The sequence below is a fragment of the Sciurus carolinensis genome, chromosome 3 (assembly GCF_902686445.1).
Source record: "Sciurus carolinensis chromosome 3, mSciCar1.2, whole genome shotgun sequence".
Classification (NCBI taxonomy): Eukaryota; Metazoa; Chordata; class Mammalia; order Rodentia; family Sciuridae; genus Sciurus; species Sciurus carolinensis.
In genome coordinates this window covers 1229329-1244658 of record NC_062215.1, presented here as the reverse complement: position 1 = coordinate 1244658, position 15330 = coordinate 1229329, and the positions used below count along the sequence as shown (strand labels likewise).

The 15330-nt window shown below is 62.9% G+C and overlaps 2 protein-coding genes across 2 annotated transcripts; both read left to right on the top strand.

Moving 5' to 3' along the window:
• Positions 1–540: 540 nt before the first annotated feature.
• On the top strand, positions 541–3904 carry Mrpl12 (mitochondrial ribosomal protein L12). The gene is made up of 5 exons (XM_047545720.1): positions 541–699; positions 1155–1341; positions 1729–1812; positions 3233–3370; positions 3512–3904. The coding sequence occupies exons 1-5, from the start codon at positions 626–628 to the stop codon at positions 3626–3628; spliced, it is 600 nt and encodes a 199-aa protein (XP_047401676.1). The 5' UTR covers positions 541–625; the 3' UTR covers positions 3629–3904.
• Positions 3905–6428: 2524 nt separating this feature from the next.
• Slc25a10 (solute carrier family 25 member 10) lies at positions 6429–15330 on the top strand. The gene is made up of 11 exons (XM_047546994.1): positions 6429–6888; positions 8862–8981; positions 9212–9326; positions 9410–9458; positions 9667–9708; positions 10350–10393; positions 10522–10592; positions 10848–10940; positions 11131–11208; positions 11541–11597; positions 11676–15330. Exons 1-11 carry the CDS (start codon positions 6796–6798, stop codon positions 11775–11777), a joined length of 864 nt encoding a protein of 287 aa, XP_047402950.1. The 5' UTR covers positions 6429–6795; the 3' UTR covers positions 11778–15330.

Here is a 15330-nt window from a genome sequence, read left to right as displayed (position 1 = left end):
CAGATGGGCCGTGTCCCCATGCGCTTGCTGTGGCTATAGCAAAATACCTGAGGCCGGATAGTTTGTAAAGAACTTATTTCTTAGGATCTGAAGGTTGCGGGGAGCTTAGCCTTATTGCAGGTGGGGACCTAGGGCGTCCCTCTAGCGCAGGGCATCACGTGGCAGGCGCATCCGAGACTTGCTGCAGTGGCGACCCACTCGGGATGAGCCGTTATCCTGAATGGAGGTCCCACCTTCAATGCCAAAGTGGGGCTAACTCAACCTGGGTTTTGGTTGCGGCGTCGGAGCCACCGCAGGAGCTGCGGCCTGCTGTGAGTGGGCTCCGCGGCGGGTCTTACGCCTCACCTCTCGGGGAGACGCCAGCTGTCAGGCAGGAAGTCCTGGAAGTCGCCGCGCGGCTCTGCCGGGCCCCAGCGGGGTTAAGGTGGCTGCGCGCCTGCGCGCCGCGCCGCCTTATGGGTAATCTCGGGGCCCGCCGAGGCGAGAGCGAGCGGCGGCTAGAGTGGCCGGGCCCAGCTCGAATGCCCGGAGGCCTGTCGGCTAGAGCGGCCGCCCGGCTCGCCTACTCCTGGCTAGAGCGTCGCCTCTGCGCAGAGCCGCGTGTGACCTTCCCGCTCCTGGAGCGATGCTGCCGGCGACCGCCCGACGCCTGTGGGGGCCGCTCCTCGGGCTTCGGGGCGCCGCGCTCCGCCTCGCCAGGTACTGCGAGGCCCTAGGTGCCTGGACTGGGCCGGAGGGTGGGGCCGATCGGGCGAGGGGGCGGCGGGCGCGCGGCCACCCTCCCGGGCGGGGCCGCAGGCGTGGGGTCCGCTCGGCCCGGGCGACCTTGGCGTTCTGGTCCCCGGGGTGCGGTCAGTGCGGGTGGCGGCCCGGCCACAGGCCCGCGTTCTGGAAGGCTTCTTGCAACGAGTGCCCTGGCCAGGTGATGGAGTTCGCTCCAGAAGCCCGCCGTTGTGGGGGGTCACTGCACAAAGTATCGTGGGTTCCTCAGAGCAGCCCGAGGTGGCCCGGAAGCCCTCAGCCTGCCGGGCCCAAGGAGCGAGGTGGTCTCCCGTCCCGGTGGTGGTCCTGCTCGCGTGGACCGCCCGCCCGTGCCCTGGTCTGTGAGTGCCCCACTCCCTTCCGGGCTTGACGGCTGTTTGCATGGGGACTAGACAACAGGCGCCGGGTGTCTGCGCCGTGCGACACATGAGGAGCAGCAGCCGCCGACGGGGTGAGGCGCTGGCTGGGGCACCCCTGGACAACACCCCCAAGGAGTACCCCCCCAAGATCCAGCAGCTCGTCCAGGACATCGCCAGCCTCACGCTCCTGGAGATCTCAGACCTCAATGAACTGCTGAAGGTAATGGCGGAGTCAGCACAGACCACACACCGGTGAGGTCCGAGGGCCGTGCCTTGGGTCTCTTTTGGGAGTCTGGTAAATTGTCAGTAGTGTGCTTTCGGGTCAGCCATGGGGGCATATGCCTGTAACCCCAGCTACTCCGGAGGCGGAGGCAAGTGGATCACAAGTTCAAGGCCAGCCTGGACAACTTTGCAAGACCTTGTCTCAAAATTTTAAAAAGGACTAGAGATGTGGCTCCAGGATAGAGTGCTTGTCTAGCATGTGCAGGGCTCTGGGCTCAGACCCCAGAGGTGCTTTACCAGGTCCAAGGACCAAGCCAGGCTTTCCCCCCAGTAGTACACTTGGGGTGTGACAGCCATCTACTGAGACTGTTCTCTGTCCCCACAGAAAACGTTGAAGATCCAGGACGTTGGCCTCATGCCGACCAGTGGAGTAGTACCTGGAGCCCTCCCTGCTGCGGCAGTCCCTGAGGTGAGCCCTGGCCGTTCTGGGCAGAAAGGCTGATGTGTCCCATCATCTCCAGTCTCATGTCATGTGGCACATTTCTCCTGTCCTCATCTTGTTCCTGTAGCCGCCATCCTCGGCGCCCTACACCTCTGTAGGGTCCCACTGTGGGCTTCCCTGCCAAGAATGTTTGCATCACCTAGTAAAATGGGGCAAGTGCTGTGGAAAAATCAGGAAGAAGCTTGAGCTTGGGGAATATTAAGATTTCAAGGAAGTCCTCCTCAAGGAGAGGACATCAAGGAAAACTGGGGGGAGTTGAAGAAAGAGTCCAGGCGTTCCCAACGGGAGAGGACAGATACGAGGGCTCCCAGGCAAGAACATGACCTTCTGTCCCCTGGCAGAGGGGAACAAGTTCCTGTCTGAATGGAAGCCAAACCCAGCCTCTGATGGGTGGCTTGGGGGTCCCTTGCTCTACAGAGGACATGAGGCCAGTTCCTGCAGAGCATCCCATGCTCAGAATGGGTGGTGCTTCCACGGGGACCATCCTCACACTGCCACTCGGAACTGGGAAGTGGCTTTAAAGGCTCCTTCCTGGGGTGCAGTTCAGTAGCAGAGCACCTGCCGGGAATGCAGGCAGCCCTGGGCTCCATCCCAGCACTGGAAACACAGAAAGCCTGACAGATTCAGCCAACACTTGAAGCAAGGGTAGGACCGTCATATGATCTGTTGTCCAAACTGGAATGCTTTTGAGAATGGACAGTGCTGTCGATGACCTGGCAGCAGGCCCAAACCAGGCAGCCCAGGCTGTGGTACTCACAGTGGCCCTGGCAGTTTGCGCTGCTGCCCGTCGCTCCACAGTCTTGCTGGGTGAGAGTAGAGGTCAAGGCAGTTGGCTTGTCGTGGGCCTGTGCCCGTGCTCAGCCAGGGACTCGAGTGGGACTGCTTCCATGGAACCCTGGAGTCTGCAGAGCACTTCGGTGTTGCTCCCCCTGCCTCATGAGGACGATTTTTTTTTTTTTTTTTTTTGGTAGATGAACAGCATGCCTTTGTTTTATTTGTTCATTTCTAGGTGGTGCTGAGGATCAAACCCAGTGCCTCACACATGCTGAGCAAGCACTCTGCCACTGAGCTGCAGCACAGTCCATGAGGAGTGTTTTTATGGGCAGTGGGTACTGTAGGTGTGTGAGGCAGGCTTCAGGGTGATCTGTAGTGGAGTGTTTCTAGGTGAGGAGCCAGGTCCAAACCCTGACTAATGTGTGAGGGAGGAAATGCACCTGCTGGTCCCGGCATCAGCCCTAGGCAGCCCACCTCCGACCCAGACTTTGCTGGGGCTGGAAGCTGAAAATGTGCGTGTTCTTGCCTGCACTTCCCACGGGGGCGGCCCAGCAAAGATAGCTCTACCTTCGCCCCATTCTTTCTTACCTTGCCTGCTTTCTTCTTCCCTAAGGCGGCAGAGGAGGAAGACCTCCCGAAACAGAAAGAACAGACGCATTTTACCGTCCGCTTGACAGAGGCAAAGCCTGTTGACAAAGTGAAACTGATCAAAGAGATCAAGAACTACATCCAGGGCATAAACCTTGTCCAGGTGGTGCTTCCTGTTCCTGGACCCTCTTCCCTGGGACTGGCATGTGCTGACAATTGTCTGGGGTGGTCCCTTCCAACATGGGCTTGGTTGTGGTAGCCTAGGGCCCACAAATCTCCTAACTTTGCTGTCTGTCTCTGGCAGGCCAAGAAGCTGGTGGAGTCCCTGCCCCAGGAAATCAAAGCTAATGTTGCCAAAGCCGAGGCAGAGAAGATAAAGGCAGCCCTGGAGGCCGTGGGCGGCACTGTGGTTCTGGAATAGCTCCCACCTCTGAGGACTTACGGACTGGGGTCCCTGGGACCCAGGCGAGGCCCTGCCTGCGCACTGTACCCCCAGCACCAGGCTCCCAGATGAAGATTCCAGGAGGCTGGAGTTACTGGCCATCAGTCCATCTGGGAGGAACAGGATGGACCTGCTGTGGTGGGGGGAGGGAAGCCACTGCCTGTGCAGAGCACGGGAGGCCACCTAGGAAGGTACGGGGTTAACAGGAGCTCCTCTGGTGGCTGCTGAGAAAAATAACACTGTTGAGGCTCAGGAGTGTGGAGTGGTGTGCCTCGGTGGGTGGTGTGGAGGGCCCCTGGGTGGTGTGCCCAAAGCTCCCCAGGGCTGGTCCTGCTGCTTCACCCTCTCCACCAGGGTGCCCGCGGGTCTGCAGACATGCCTCCACTTTCATGTGCAGATAGGCCTGTGGTTAAAGGGACTGGCAGTACCCTGGCCAAGCCTGGAACACAGGAGCTGGTGTTGGACTGGCCTGGCCCACCCTCGGCTGCAGGCCCCTTGCTGCCTCTGCTGTGGGGCTGGCTGAAATGGCCAGGGCCCCTGCTCTGAGGACCCTTGGCCTCCTTTCCTCAGACAGTCCCCTGTTCAGCAAGCCTGGGAAGACAGTGTATATCCTCACTGGCCCTAGATAGGCTGACTTCCACTTCCTGGATGGCCCTCAAGTGCCTCTTTGGGGAACAGGATGCCTGGGCAAAGGGCCCCTGGGGGCCACACCTGACTCTCCTTAGGTTTGGTGTTGGCCAGAAGAGGGCACTGTGTTTGGGAGCACTGCCCACATGGTGGGAGGCCCCTCCCAAGGACCTTCAGTGTCCCTGCTCCCCTGCCAGGCTCCACCTGGAGGTTCCCTCTGGCCCTGGCAGTTCCTCAGGTTAATGATTCTCCAGCAGCACATCTCTGGCTTCACCTCAGCTGAGGTGAGCTGACAGGCCTGGGTGCAAATAGACACCCTGCTGACGCCGGGGAAGGCGGCGAATGCCTCGGCCCAGGGATGGGCCCCTTCTGCCATCCGTCAAGCCCCTGCATCCTTAGGGAGCTGGGAGGGTGACTGCCGGAAGGTGGAGATGACCATGACCCTGGTTCCACCTCTCCAGGTGGATCCATCCACTGGGAGCTGGTACTTACCCTCCAACCTGTGTCTCCTGGACACCTTTCCCCTGATCACTCCTGGCCTCAGGTGGCTGCGTGGTCAGGCCCTCTGGTTGTTCAGGCCTCCCCAGCTCCCTTTCACCTGCTCCAGACTGTGAGTGGCCCATAAGGAATTGTCGTGCGTCTGAAAATAGATGTAATGTGACAACTCCTGGGTAAAGTGTGTCCCCAGGGTCCCTGGAGGTCTCTTGGCTTTGACCTTTGCACCTAGCATCTGGAGGTGGGTCTGTGGGCATCCTGAGTTCGCTTCTTAAGGACCAAGCAGAACTTGATTGATCACCAAGTCCTGAGAGATGAGACAAGCATCAGGCTTCAGGCTGGCGAAGGCCTAACTGGACATTACTGACCAAACCCGCTTCACAGAGCACTGCTCAGGGACCCAGTGACTACTTAGGCATCTGCTAAGCTGCCTGCATGGCCCCATCCCCCATGCAGGGCACCTCAAAGTGTGTGCCGAGGGACCTGGCACCCCATGCTGTGGACACAGCATGGTCCAGAGCCTGGCTGGGAAGTCCTGTAATTAGCTTTGTCTACGCCTCGGGCCCAGGACACGCATGTTCAGTTTTGAGGATCTAACTGAATTCTCACCGGTGGGTTTGCCAACCCGCAGTTTGTGAACTGACTTCCCTTAGAGCTTCTAGGCTCAGGCGCATTGTTCGCCCTGACTCCTCATCTGTGGGTCCCGCTTACCCCAAGGCTTTTGTCGCCCTTGCTTCAGCTATGCGTCCTACCTGTGAAAGTCACTTCCACGTCTTGGCCCCTTCCTGGGCTTGGCCTGGGTAGCGTTTTTCACTCATCTGGCTCCCCACACACAACTCCTGTCACTTCCCACAGCCCGGCCAAGTACACCTGGCACCTCTGTGTGGGCAATACTCCCAACACACCTGGAAACACCACAGGTGAGGGGCACTTGACTGGGACATGGACCCCAGGCATATTTACTGATGACCTCAGGGTCAGAGGCCACCTGGAGTTCTACAGGACAGTCTCCTCATCTCTGGGTGGCCACTAAGCATAGGCATGGTGGGGTCTGCATCTGCTGCAGGATCACTGGGTCCTCGGGCAAAGCTGGTCACCTTAGTGGCTGGTCAGCAGGCTCATAGCACCAGGGTAGAAGTGGCATTAGTGGCCAAGCCTGAGCCCTAAAGCAACCTTGGATTTCATCTTCCAGCAGGTGCACCTTGGGCCAGGAGCACACCTGTATTTCCTATGAGGAAGTATGATCGGGTGGGAACCGAGATGTGCTGGGGCCAGGTCGATTCAGAGCACCTTCCAGGCGCCTGCATCCCAGCGACGCTGAAGCTTGTACAGCCCAGAACCCACCTCCCAGCCTCCCCCAGGGGGGCTGCCTGTGGTTGACTGGTCAGAGCAAGGTCTGACTTGGACTTGCTGGGAGCGCTGGGCGTTGGGGGTGGTGCGGTTGTCTTAGCTAATTGCCTTTGGCCCTAGATTTTACTTAATCTGCAAGCCGGCTCCCAGGAGATTTCCTGTTCCTTTGCACAGCTGGGCGGGGACTGGGCCCTGGCGCAGCGGGTAGGTGGGGGCGAGATTCACTGCCCTTGTCTCCCGACAGGGGCACATGCGCCGGTGCAGGGCGCAAGTTCAGACTACGGTTGAGGCCAAGGCGCTTGCAGGGACCAGGCCTCCCCGGGCGTGTGGTCTGGCAGTGACTTTCGGAGCCGAATCCTAGGCCAGGATCTGGGGAGCGGAGGCGGTCATTCCACCGGCGCCGGGCCCGTTCGGTTTCGGTGGGGCCCAGGCCCGGCTGCTCACCGCGGCCGCTTTAAGGCGCTGGGCCCGCGGCCGAGACGTGGCCCGCCCGCCCGCTCTCGCCGGGGCGGAGTCCCGCAGGCCCCGCCCCCGGGCCGCGCGGGCGCATTGGCTGCGCGGGGCGCGGGCGCGCGGTGGCACTTTGAACCGGTCGCGGGGCGGTTGCGGCCGGGGTCGCGGTAGCTGCCCGGGTCGGACCGGGTCGGGCGGGCCGAACCGCAGCGGATCGGGCCATGGCGGCCGAGGCGCGCGTGTCGCGCTGGTACTTCGGGGGCCTGGCCTCCTGCGGGGCCGCCTGCTGCACGCACCCGCTGGACCTGCTCAAGGTGAGGCCGGCCGGGCCGGCGCCGGCGGGACGTACGCCCTGGCCGCACACCCAGTGATTGTCGCAGCCGCAGGACGGAGGCGCTGGCGCGGCGGTCGCCATGCGCTGCCCTCAGGGCCTGGGCCTGCGGGCCGGGCCGAGTGGAGGAGCCCTGGGGACCCTCTGCAGGTGGCGGCCAGGCCTCGAGAGGCGGCCGCGCTCCCCAGCTTACCAACTGACTCCCGGGTCCTGGCAGGGGACCGTCCAGCTTTGCGCTTTAATACCTGAGTGAGCCGGGAAGGATGGCACACACTTGTGGCCCCAGCCACTTGGGAGGCTGAGGCAGGAGGATCACAAGTTTGAGGTCAGCCTCCGTGATTTAGCAAAACTCTACCCCATAGTAAAAAATAAAAAGGACTGGGGATGCAGCTCAATGGTAGAGTGCCCCTGGGTTCAGTCCCCAGTACCCTGGGGGAAAATTGGAGGGTTTGGGGGTTCACAGGTGTCGGGTCCTACAGATCTGCCTGCACCGCACACCTGGCCCAGGGCCAAGCTGCTCCCAGCCTGGTGAACGATAGAAGGGAAAGGAAATGAGGGCTGAGGCCTGGGTTAGTGGGGTGACCCAGGCCCCCTGGCCTGGGCTAACACAGCCCCCTGGAGAGATGCCAGGAGCCCCTGCATCCACACGGCTCCCAGCGAGTGGCGTCCCTGCCCAGCAGTATACATGCCTCAGTTTTTCCTTTGAAAAAAGTGCTTATGGGACAAGTGAGGACAGAGCTCCCCTTGTTCCCTGGGCCAGCTGGAGGTGGTTTCTGACCCTGCCTCCCAGCAGAGAACAAAGGAGGGCCCGAGACCGGACCCAGCCTGCCTGGGGGGCTCTGCCTTCGCCCCGATCCAGAGCTGCTTGGGATTGGCCCCTGTGGCCTGGCTGGCGACCCAGCCGCAGGCTGGATCCTGTGGCTGGGTGTCCAGGCCCTCGCTCGGCCTGCGCACCTCTACTTTCTCGAGGGGAGGTGGGTTTTGTTAATTAGTAACAGGGCTGGCCACCCATTGCAGACAGGGGCTGACACCCACGTGCCAGAGGCGCCTGCACAGGTCCAGCCCCAGGTCCAGCCCCAGGGCCAGGAGGCCAGCAGAGGGAGCAGCAGGGGCGGGGCTGGCAAGGGCCCTCCTGGGGCTGCTGCCTCTCCTCCTCCAGATGGCCACAGTGCCCAAGCCTCTGGTGTTGATGGACGGCGACTTGGAGTCCTCACTCCTGTCCCTGGTCCCAGGCCCTTCAGGGCTCACTGCCCCTGCCCCTGGCCCCACCTCGGTGCTTTCTTACTACAGAACACTGCCTGGAGCCTGGGGAAGTGTGAAGGGTGGACAGGGGCAGTGCCCCACCGCTGGGGAGGAGTGGCCAGGGCTTTCCTCTGAGGGCTACCCACCAGGACCTCAGGGTGTGGCCACTTGAAAAACTGTTTTGAAATTCCTTGATCTGTCCACTCTGCCTGCATCCCAGCGTGGTCCTCTGGTGCTTGTCACCTGAACAGGGACTGCTGTTCACATGGCCACTGTTCTGGGGTCCAGCCTTGTCCTGCCTGGGAGGACGGTGTTGCTGCACAGGTTCCTGGCCCTCCCTCTGCCCCTACCCATGTTGGCTGTTCCGGGTCCTCTTGGGGACTCCCCTGAGTAAGCTTTAGGGGGCCCATACTTGACTGTGGACAAGCTCCTTGGGGTCAGTGCTAGGGGTGGGGCCTGGGAAATGGGATCAGGGCCTGGCTGCTGGCCCGTGGGCCCTGCTTCTGCGTGAAGTATAGGCCGTCAGCAGGAAGATGGGGGAGGCCCTGCGAACATCCCCAGCAGGGGACTCCACTGCCCTGCCTTCGAGATGGGGCACTGATAGTGCTGGCTGCAGGGACACTGCTGGGTCCCCAGGTGGCCATCTGGAGAGGTCCTGGAGCTGGCCCCAGGCCACTCCCTCACAGCCTCCTTGCCTCTGCTCACTGCGCCCAGGTGCACCTGCAGACCCAGCAGGAGGTGAAGCTGCGCATGACGGGCATGGCGCTGCGGGTGGTGCGCTCGGACGGCGTGCTGGCCCTCTACAACGGCCTGAGCGCCTCGCTCTGTAGACAGGTGGGCGCGCAGCTGCTTCCGGCCTCTTCGAGGTTCCCTGGGGCCAGCCTCCCGGGTGGGGTGGGGCTGGACCCCAGGCTGGGGGGGCAGCCCCTGGTGTGTGGACGGCCCCACACTGGCTAGCCCAGTGGCCTGGGGTCAGCGCTTGCATGTCCCGGCCCGTGGGGTGTTCGCCATGCCTGCTGAGGCTGGTGGGGCTGCCCTGCTGGCTGAGCTGGCCTCTTCCCCAGATGACCTACTCGCTGACTCGGTTCGCCATCTACGAAACTGTCCGGGACCACCTGACCAAGGGCAGCCAGGGGCCTCTCCCCTTCTCCAGCAAGGTGTTGCTGGGTGGAGTCAGTGGTGAGCGCCGGGCGGTGAGCCGGGGTGGCCTGGGCTGTCACCTCCAGGCATCACACGCTGTGGCACGGGTTGTGTTGCCCCAGGTTTAACCGGAGGCTTTGTTGGGACCCCAGCGGATTTGGTCAATGTCAGGTTTGTGGGTACCCCCACTCCCTAAGGTGGGGGGTCTCCTGTCCCCAGACAGCCCAGGGCGTGTCCTGGCGGCTTGTTGGGGTCTGCAGCACACTCACCCTGGAACAGGCCCCGGAGTCCTGGGAACGGGTGGGGGCCTTACTTCACCAGGGCCTCCCGGGCCTCGGGGGCACATGCATCCTTTGGCCCACCCACCCTGCTCTTTCAGGATGCAGAACGACATGAAGCTGCCCTCAAGTCAGCGGCGCAAGTGAGTAGCGGGTGAGGCTGTGCCGGCAGGGCCAGGCTGGTCGGGCAGGACTCCAGCAGGCTGCATGGCCCGCGGGTCCCGTAGAGCCCGTGCTGGGGGCTGATGGTTTTTCAGGAGCGGACGTCGTACGTGGCTGGTGCCACTTGGGTGCTGGGAGTATCACTGGGTCCCCGGGATCTCTGGGTTCCTTCCCCGTGGGAAGAGAGTTGCTAGGTTGAAAACCGTCCCCAGCCTCTGACACCTGCCCACAGCTGGCGATGGCTGAGGGGCAGCCACACCCAGACGTCCCTGTGTGTGTGTGTACGGGGCCCAGAGGCTCCCGGGCGGGCATGCCCTCCCTGCCCACTCCCAGGGCTCCTGGCTGCAGGGAAATGGGTCGGGTGCAGCCACTCCTGCTGCAGCAGCCCGCTCCTTCCCACCGGCCTCAAATATCCCTGGCCAGGGCCCGAGCCAGCAGGCACTGGCCTCCGTGGTAGGAGCTGTACTGAGCCTGGGGCTCTCTGGGGAAGACAGGACCTCCCCCAGGACAGGCAGGGCAGGGTGGCTGAGCTGGCAGCCCCCAGAGGGCCCAGCATTTCCTGGGCGGACCCCCAGGAGTTAGGGAGGAGGTGAGCCTCATGCCCATTCTGTGTCCCTGGCAGCTACGCCCATGCCCTGGACGGCCTGTACCGTGTGGCCCGTGAAGGTGAGAGGAGCAGGCTCCCGGGGCCCCGCGGTAGGGGCTGCAGCGGGGGAGTGGGGTGCAGGACTGGGCGGGGGCTTGTGCTGTGGGCCCTGGGCTGGCTGTGTGCTCAGGCCCGCCTCCCCCTGCAGAGGGTCTGAAGAAGCTGTTCTCAGGTGCAACTATGGCCTCCAGCCGCGGGGCCCTCGTCACCGTGGGTCAGGTAGGGCTCCTGTGCAGGGCGGGGCTTATGGGCAGCCTCCCTGACCTTTGCTGTCCTTGGGGGTCATGGGTCACCTGCTGTCCTGTGGATGGAGGCTGGAAGGTGGGGACGGAGGCCAGGGCTGTGGCCTGGTCTGGGCCTCACCTGTCCGCCCAGGTGTGGCTCCGGCATAGGTGACGGGCAGAGCAGGTGCCTCGTCAGCACCCTCTCCAGCCAAGGGCTGTGCTTGGCCTGACCACCCTGCCCCCACCACAGCTGTCCTGCTATGACCAGGCCAAGCAGCTGGTCCTCAGCACCGGGTACCTTTCTGACAACACCTTCACCCACTGTGTCGCCAGCTTCATTGCGGTCAGTGCCCAGCGTGGCAGGGGCGGGGTCCCTGTGAGTCCAGAGCCGGGCGGAGGCGTTGGGTGAGCCCAGAGCTGCCTCTCTGGGCCACACAAGAGGCTCCAGGCTGGCGCGGGTCCTGATGACCCCTGAGGCCCTGGAGCCTGCACCCTCTCGGCGAGGGCCCGTTGGTGACAAGCCCCCTCCCCAGGGTGGATGTGCCACGTTCCTGTGCCAGCCCCTGGACGTGCTGAAGACCCGCCTGATGAACTCCAAGGGGGAGTATCAGGTGAGGCTGCGGGCGGGTGTCCCCTGGCCTGCCTCCCAGGCCTTTGCTTTTGTTTTAGATGGACGTCCCTCAGGCGGCCTGTGGAGGCGGCCTGCTCTGCTGGGCCTCCTGCCTCAGGCTGCTCACCCCTCCCTCCTGCCAGGCCCTCCTTTGTCCTCCTGGCCCCACCTCCTCCTGTGCCACCAGCCCCTGAGGGCACAGGCAGCAGGGGCCTGGGGCCCTGGCTTCTGCCCCCACCCCCCGCCCGCGGGCGCTGACCTCAGGCTGGCCTGGGGCCGGGTGCCAGCCAGCGCTGGGCTCACCGCCGCTCTTCCCGCCGGCGTCTCCTGCAGGGTGTGTTCCACTGTGCTATGGAGACTGCGAAGCTCGGACCACTGGCCTTTTACAAGGTGGGCTGGGTGGCGGGCGGCAGGCGGCCGTCACGCCCCGCTGGCCCTGCTGGCCCTCACGTCTCCGTCCCTGCCCAGGGCCTCTTTCCTGCGGGCGTCCGGCTCATCCCTCACACTGTGCTCACCTTCGTGTTTCTGGAGCAGCTGCGGAAGCACTTCGGTGTCAAAGTGCTGACCTGATGGCCCCCGGGCTGCTGGGCAGCAGGGCCCCAGCCACCGGCACCAGCCCTGGGAAGAGGCGGGCTCCTGTCCTTCCCAGCCTGGGCCCACCCTGGGCCACCTCCACACTGGGGCTGGGGGCCTCCCAACCCTGCCTGGGCCAGGGCTCCCTGCAGGGGCCTGGCCCCCTCTCTGAGCCTCCCCACCCCCACGGGTGTCTCCCCAGCCTCTCCCCCGACAGGGGCCGGTTCTGGGCTGAGGCTGGTCCCCAGCCCGCTGGTGCTCCAGTTGCTGCTGGAGCTGGGGTCCTGTCGCTGCCCCACCCCCATCTGCAGAGGTGCGCTCCATTCACCGGTCGCTGCCCGGGCCTCCAGCAGCCCCCAGCCTTGAGTGGCAGGTGGGGCATGTCCGCCAGCCACGGAGCATGTGCACTTTCAGGTCACCAGAGGGCTTCAGCTTTGGTGCCCCCTCCAAGACCTCCTGCTCCCTGGAGAGGGGACAGGTGACGGAGATCACCAGCCGGAGCCAGGAACCAGCGCTGGTGGCCCCCTTCTCACGCCCAGCTCCAGCTGCTTTAGTGGTTAGTTTTGCCAAAACCTCTCAGCGCCCACAGGCCGCTGCTGCTTCAGGGGTTGGCCCAAGCCCACCTGTGCCCTCTCCTCCCTGGCTTCCTGGGGACCAGCCCACACTGGCAGCGATGGGTGGCTGGGGCATCCATGGGCTGCAGAATGTCCCCCAGGGCTTTCTTCCCTGTGTGGCAGGTGGTCACCTCACAAGAGCCCCACAAGAGCCAAAATCCATCACCAAAGCTGCCTGTTTCCCCCAAGTGGGGTTGGGCACCTATCTGCCTCCTCTGGTCCCTTGGCACTGGGCCCAGGATGGAGCTAGTGGATCCAGGGGTGCTGCCCGTGCAGCTCTGCAGGGGACCTAATAAATGACAGACCTGCTCCACGCCTCGTCCCTACACAGACCACTGGCAGGGGCAGTGGGGCCCCCTCTGCACCCTGTGAGGAGGGGGCAGGACCACGGCCTTGGGGGAAGGAGCTTGGTCCTGCCTGCATACATTTGGGCAAAGAAGTTGGGGTTGGGGCAGCCTCCCCAGCACAAACGGGAGGGAGGGAGGGAGTTAGGGTTAGGGTCTGGGCTAGTGTGGAATCCCTAGAACACTGAGCTGATTCCAGGCCAGGTGAGCTGCTCCAGGTGGTCTCTGGGGTGTGCCCACCTGTAGCCAGCCCTGGGCACTGCCCAGGTGTCTGGCAGACCCAGAAGGTACCAGGGAGACCCTGGGAGCTGAGAGGCAGGGGCTGGAACGATGGGATGAATCCCCGAGGCCAGCCTGGGCTGGGTGGAGGGCCTGTACCCAGCCTTCAGAGCACAGCCCCAGAGGCTGTGCTGGACCTGGGGCGAGTGTGCAGGACCCCAGCTTCAGGGGAAGTGGGGTGTCCCAGCGCCGCCGGGCTCCCGCAGTGTGCGTCTGTGGTCCCGGCCTCCCAGGAGGCTGAGGCAGGAGGATCACTTGAGTCCAGGAGCTCAAGACCAGCTGGACAGCTCAGGGAGACCCCATTGATCTGCTGTCCTGTCACTTACGTGCAAACGCTTCAGTGCACGTCTCTGTAAATGGCCCTCAGGGCAGGTTTGCCATCGCTGCAGCAGCAACCTCAGGTGACACGTGACACTGGCTCTCGCCTCAGGTTCCCAGCCAGGGCTCAGGTCCCTGTTGCCGCACATTGTGAGACCTGGAGCCTGTGGGCATTTCTCTTCCTGTGGCCTGCTGGAATCTGGTGCTGTGCGCAGCTCCTACTGTCAGGCACAGGGTGGTGTCCTGGACCCTGGGGTCTGCCAGGGTCCAGGGGGGCAGGAAGCTGCCACACTTCCTGGGTCTGCAGTGGCAGGGTGTTCCAGGTTGGAAGCCCGCCTTGGACGGGTGGTGGAGAGGCACTACCCCTAACCCCTGGCAAGATCCAAGGCAGGCCTGGCCCACCGTCCAAGACCTCACCGTGGGGGGAGGTGGTTGGGATGAGAGTTGCTGGTCACACCAGGGTGTCAGGGCCCACCAGGAGACCGCTGTCCCAGCCTCCTCAGCATGGAAGCCAGCCCTGTCTGGACAGAGCCTCCCTGGAGGCAAGAAAGTGCCCAGTCTGGTTTGGTGGGGTGGCCTGGCAGCCATCCCTGCAGGGCAGGGTGCAGAGGTGGGGTGGGAGGGAGCCCCAAGCCAAAGGGAGGCGCTGGGTAAAGTACCCAGCGGGGACCTCCTGGGCAGGTCTGAGGGCAGCCGCTGTGTGCGGTGCCACCCTTTGGGGTCAGCGGGCAGGTACAAGTGGGCTGGCCCACACCCGGTCGGGTTCCTGCCTCACCGGCAGGTCACATGGCCCCAAGGCCAGAGCCAGCTGACTTCCCACTTGGGCGCCGGGTATAGGTCCAGCCCTGTGCGGTCAGCATGCCCTCCCTTGGCCACAGGTCTTCTAAAGTGACACCACAGTTTACCAAAAGTCACAGCGTAGTTGTTACTGTCAGGCGGCAACAGCAGGGTGCCCAGACGTTCCCCCCACGGAGAGAACAGCTCTGGCACCGGGAGAGCGGGCGCCCCTGCACAGGGACAGTGGACCTTGCACCAGCTGTACGCAGGAGGTCCCTGGGGCTGGCCCAGACCCACCTGTGTGTGGAGGCCAACTGGTGGGAGCTGAGGCCACCCAGGAGACTACGGAGGCTGTGCATCCAGGGCTCTCCCTGCAAGTGGGGCAGTCAGAGAAGAGCAGAGGCTTTGAAGTGGACGAAGGGACACTCGGGCGAACCCTGCGTTGGGCCTCCTGGGCATGGCTCAGGAGCACACCAGGCTTGCTCTGGTTGGTCCTGAGTCGGAAGTTGGAAGGAAAGGGACTGGGGGAGTGCCCACCTGGCATGCAGGAGGCCCTGGGCCCATGCCCAGCATCCCAAAATACTAAGGAGCTGCAGGTTAGCAACCGAGGTGGTCACCTTGGGCCAGCTGCCACAGGGCAGTTGGCTCGCGACCGGGATGCTGCAGAGCTGGGTCAGAGTTCTCTTCATACACGCTGAGCTACGTGGCGCCCAGCACACACTAAGCGCATGCTTCACCTCTGCACTGCACCTCAGCCTCTCCCCAGACTGAGGGGCTGCTGCGTCCGTCTGTCGCCTCCCAATATCTCAGGACCACATATTCGGCAAAGGGTTCCTAACGTTGACACCAAAACACAAGCATCCAAAGAGAAAACAGGCACCATGCACTGTGTCAAAATAAAAATGGCCTTGGGTCTCCTTCTCTGGGGCTCGGACAGCACCTTGCTGGGATGGGGTGTCCTGGGTCCATACCTTTGTGGTGCCTTGTGACAAATGGCAGTTACCAACGGCAAGACAACTTTGAATCTGTATTCCCCGCCTCATTTTCTACAGTAAGATACTAGCTGCTTAAGAAATAGACACTTTAATTAATCTATTGAACAAATTGGAAGAACATTCCAAGAGATGCAACCTCTTTAAAAAACAGGTCAAATTATTGAACTCTGTGCTAGATATGGTTGTAAATGAACCAATGGCATGAAAAAATAAAATGTGCTTC

Bases quoted from the DNA above. Each gene is read 5' to 3' on its own strand.
- Mrpl12 (XM_047545720.1), top strand. From the start codon at position 626: ATGCTGCCGGCGACCGCCCGACGCCTGTGGGGGCCGCTCCTCGGGCTT. The intron at 1,342-1,728 runs GTAATGGCGGAG...CTGTCCCCACAG, and splicing joins ACCTCAATGAACTGCTGAAG to AAAACGTTGAAGATCCAGGA. The intron at 1,813-3,232 runs GTGAGCCCTGGC...TTCTTCCCTAAG, and splicing joins CTGCTGCGGCAGTCCCTGAG to GCGGCAGAGGAGGAAGACCT.
- Slc25a10 (XM_047546994.1), top strand. From the start codon at position 6,796: ATGGCGGCCGAGGCGCGCGTGTCGCGCTGGTACTTCGGGGGCCTGGCC. The intron at 10,394-10,521 runs GTGAGAGGAGCA...CTCCCCCTGCAG, and splicing joins GTACCGTGTGGCCCGTGAAG to AGGGTCTGAAGAAGCTGTTC. The intron at 11,209-11,540 runs GTGAGGCTGCGG...CGTCTCCTGCAG, and splicing joins ACTCCAAGGGGGAGTATCAG to GGTGTGTTCCACTGTGCTAT.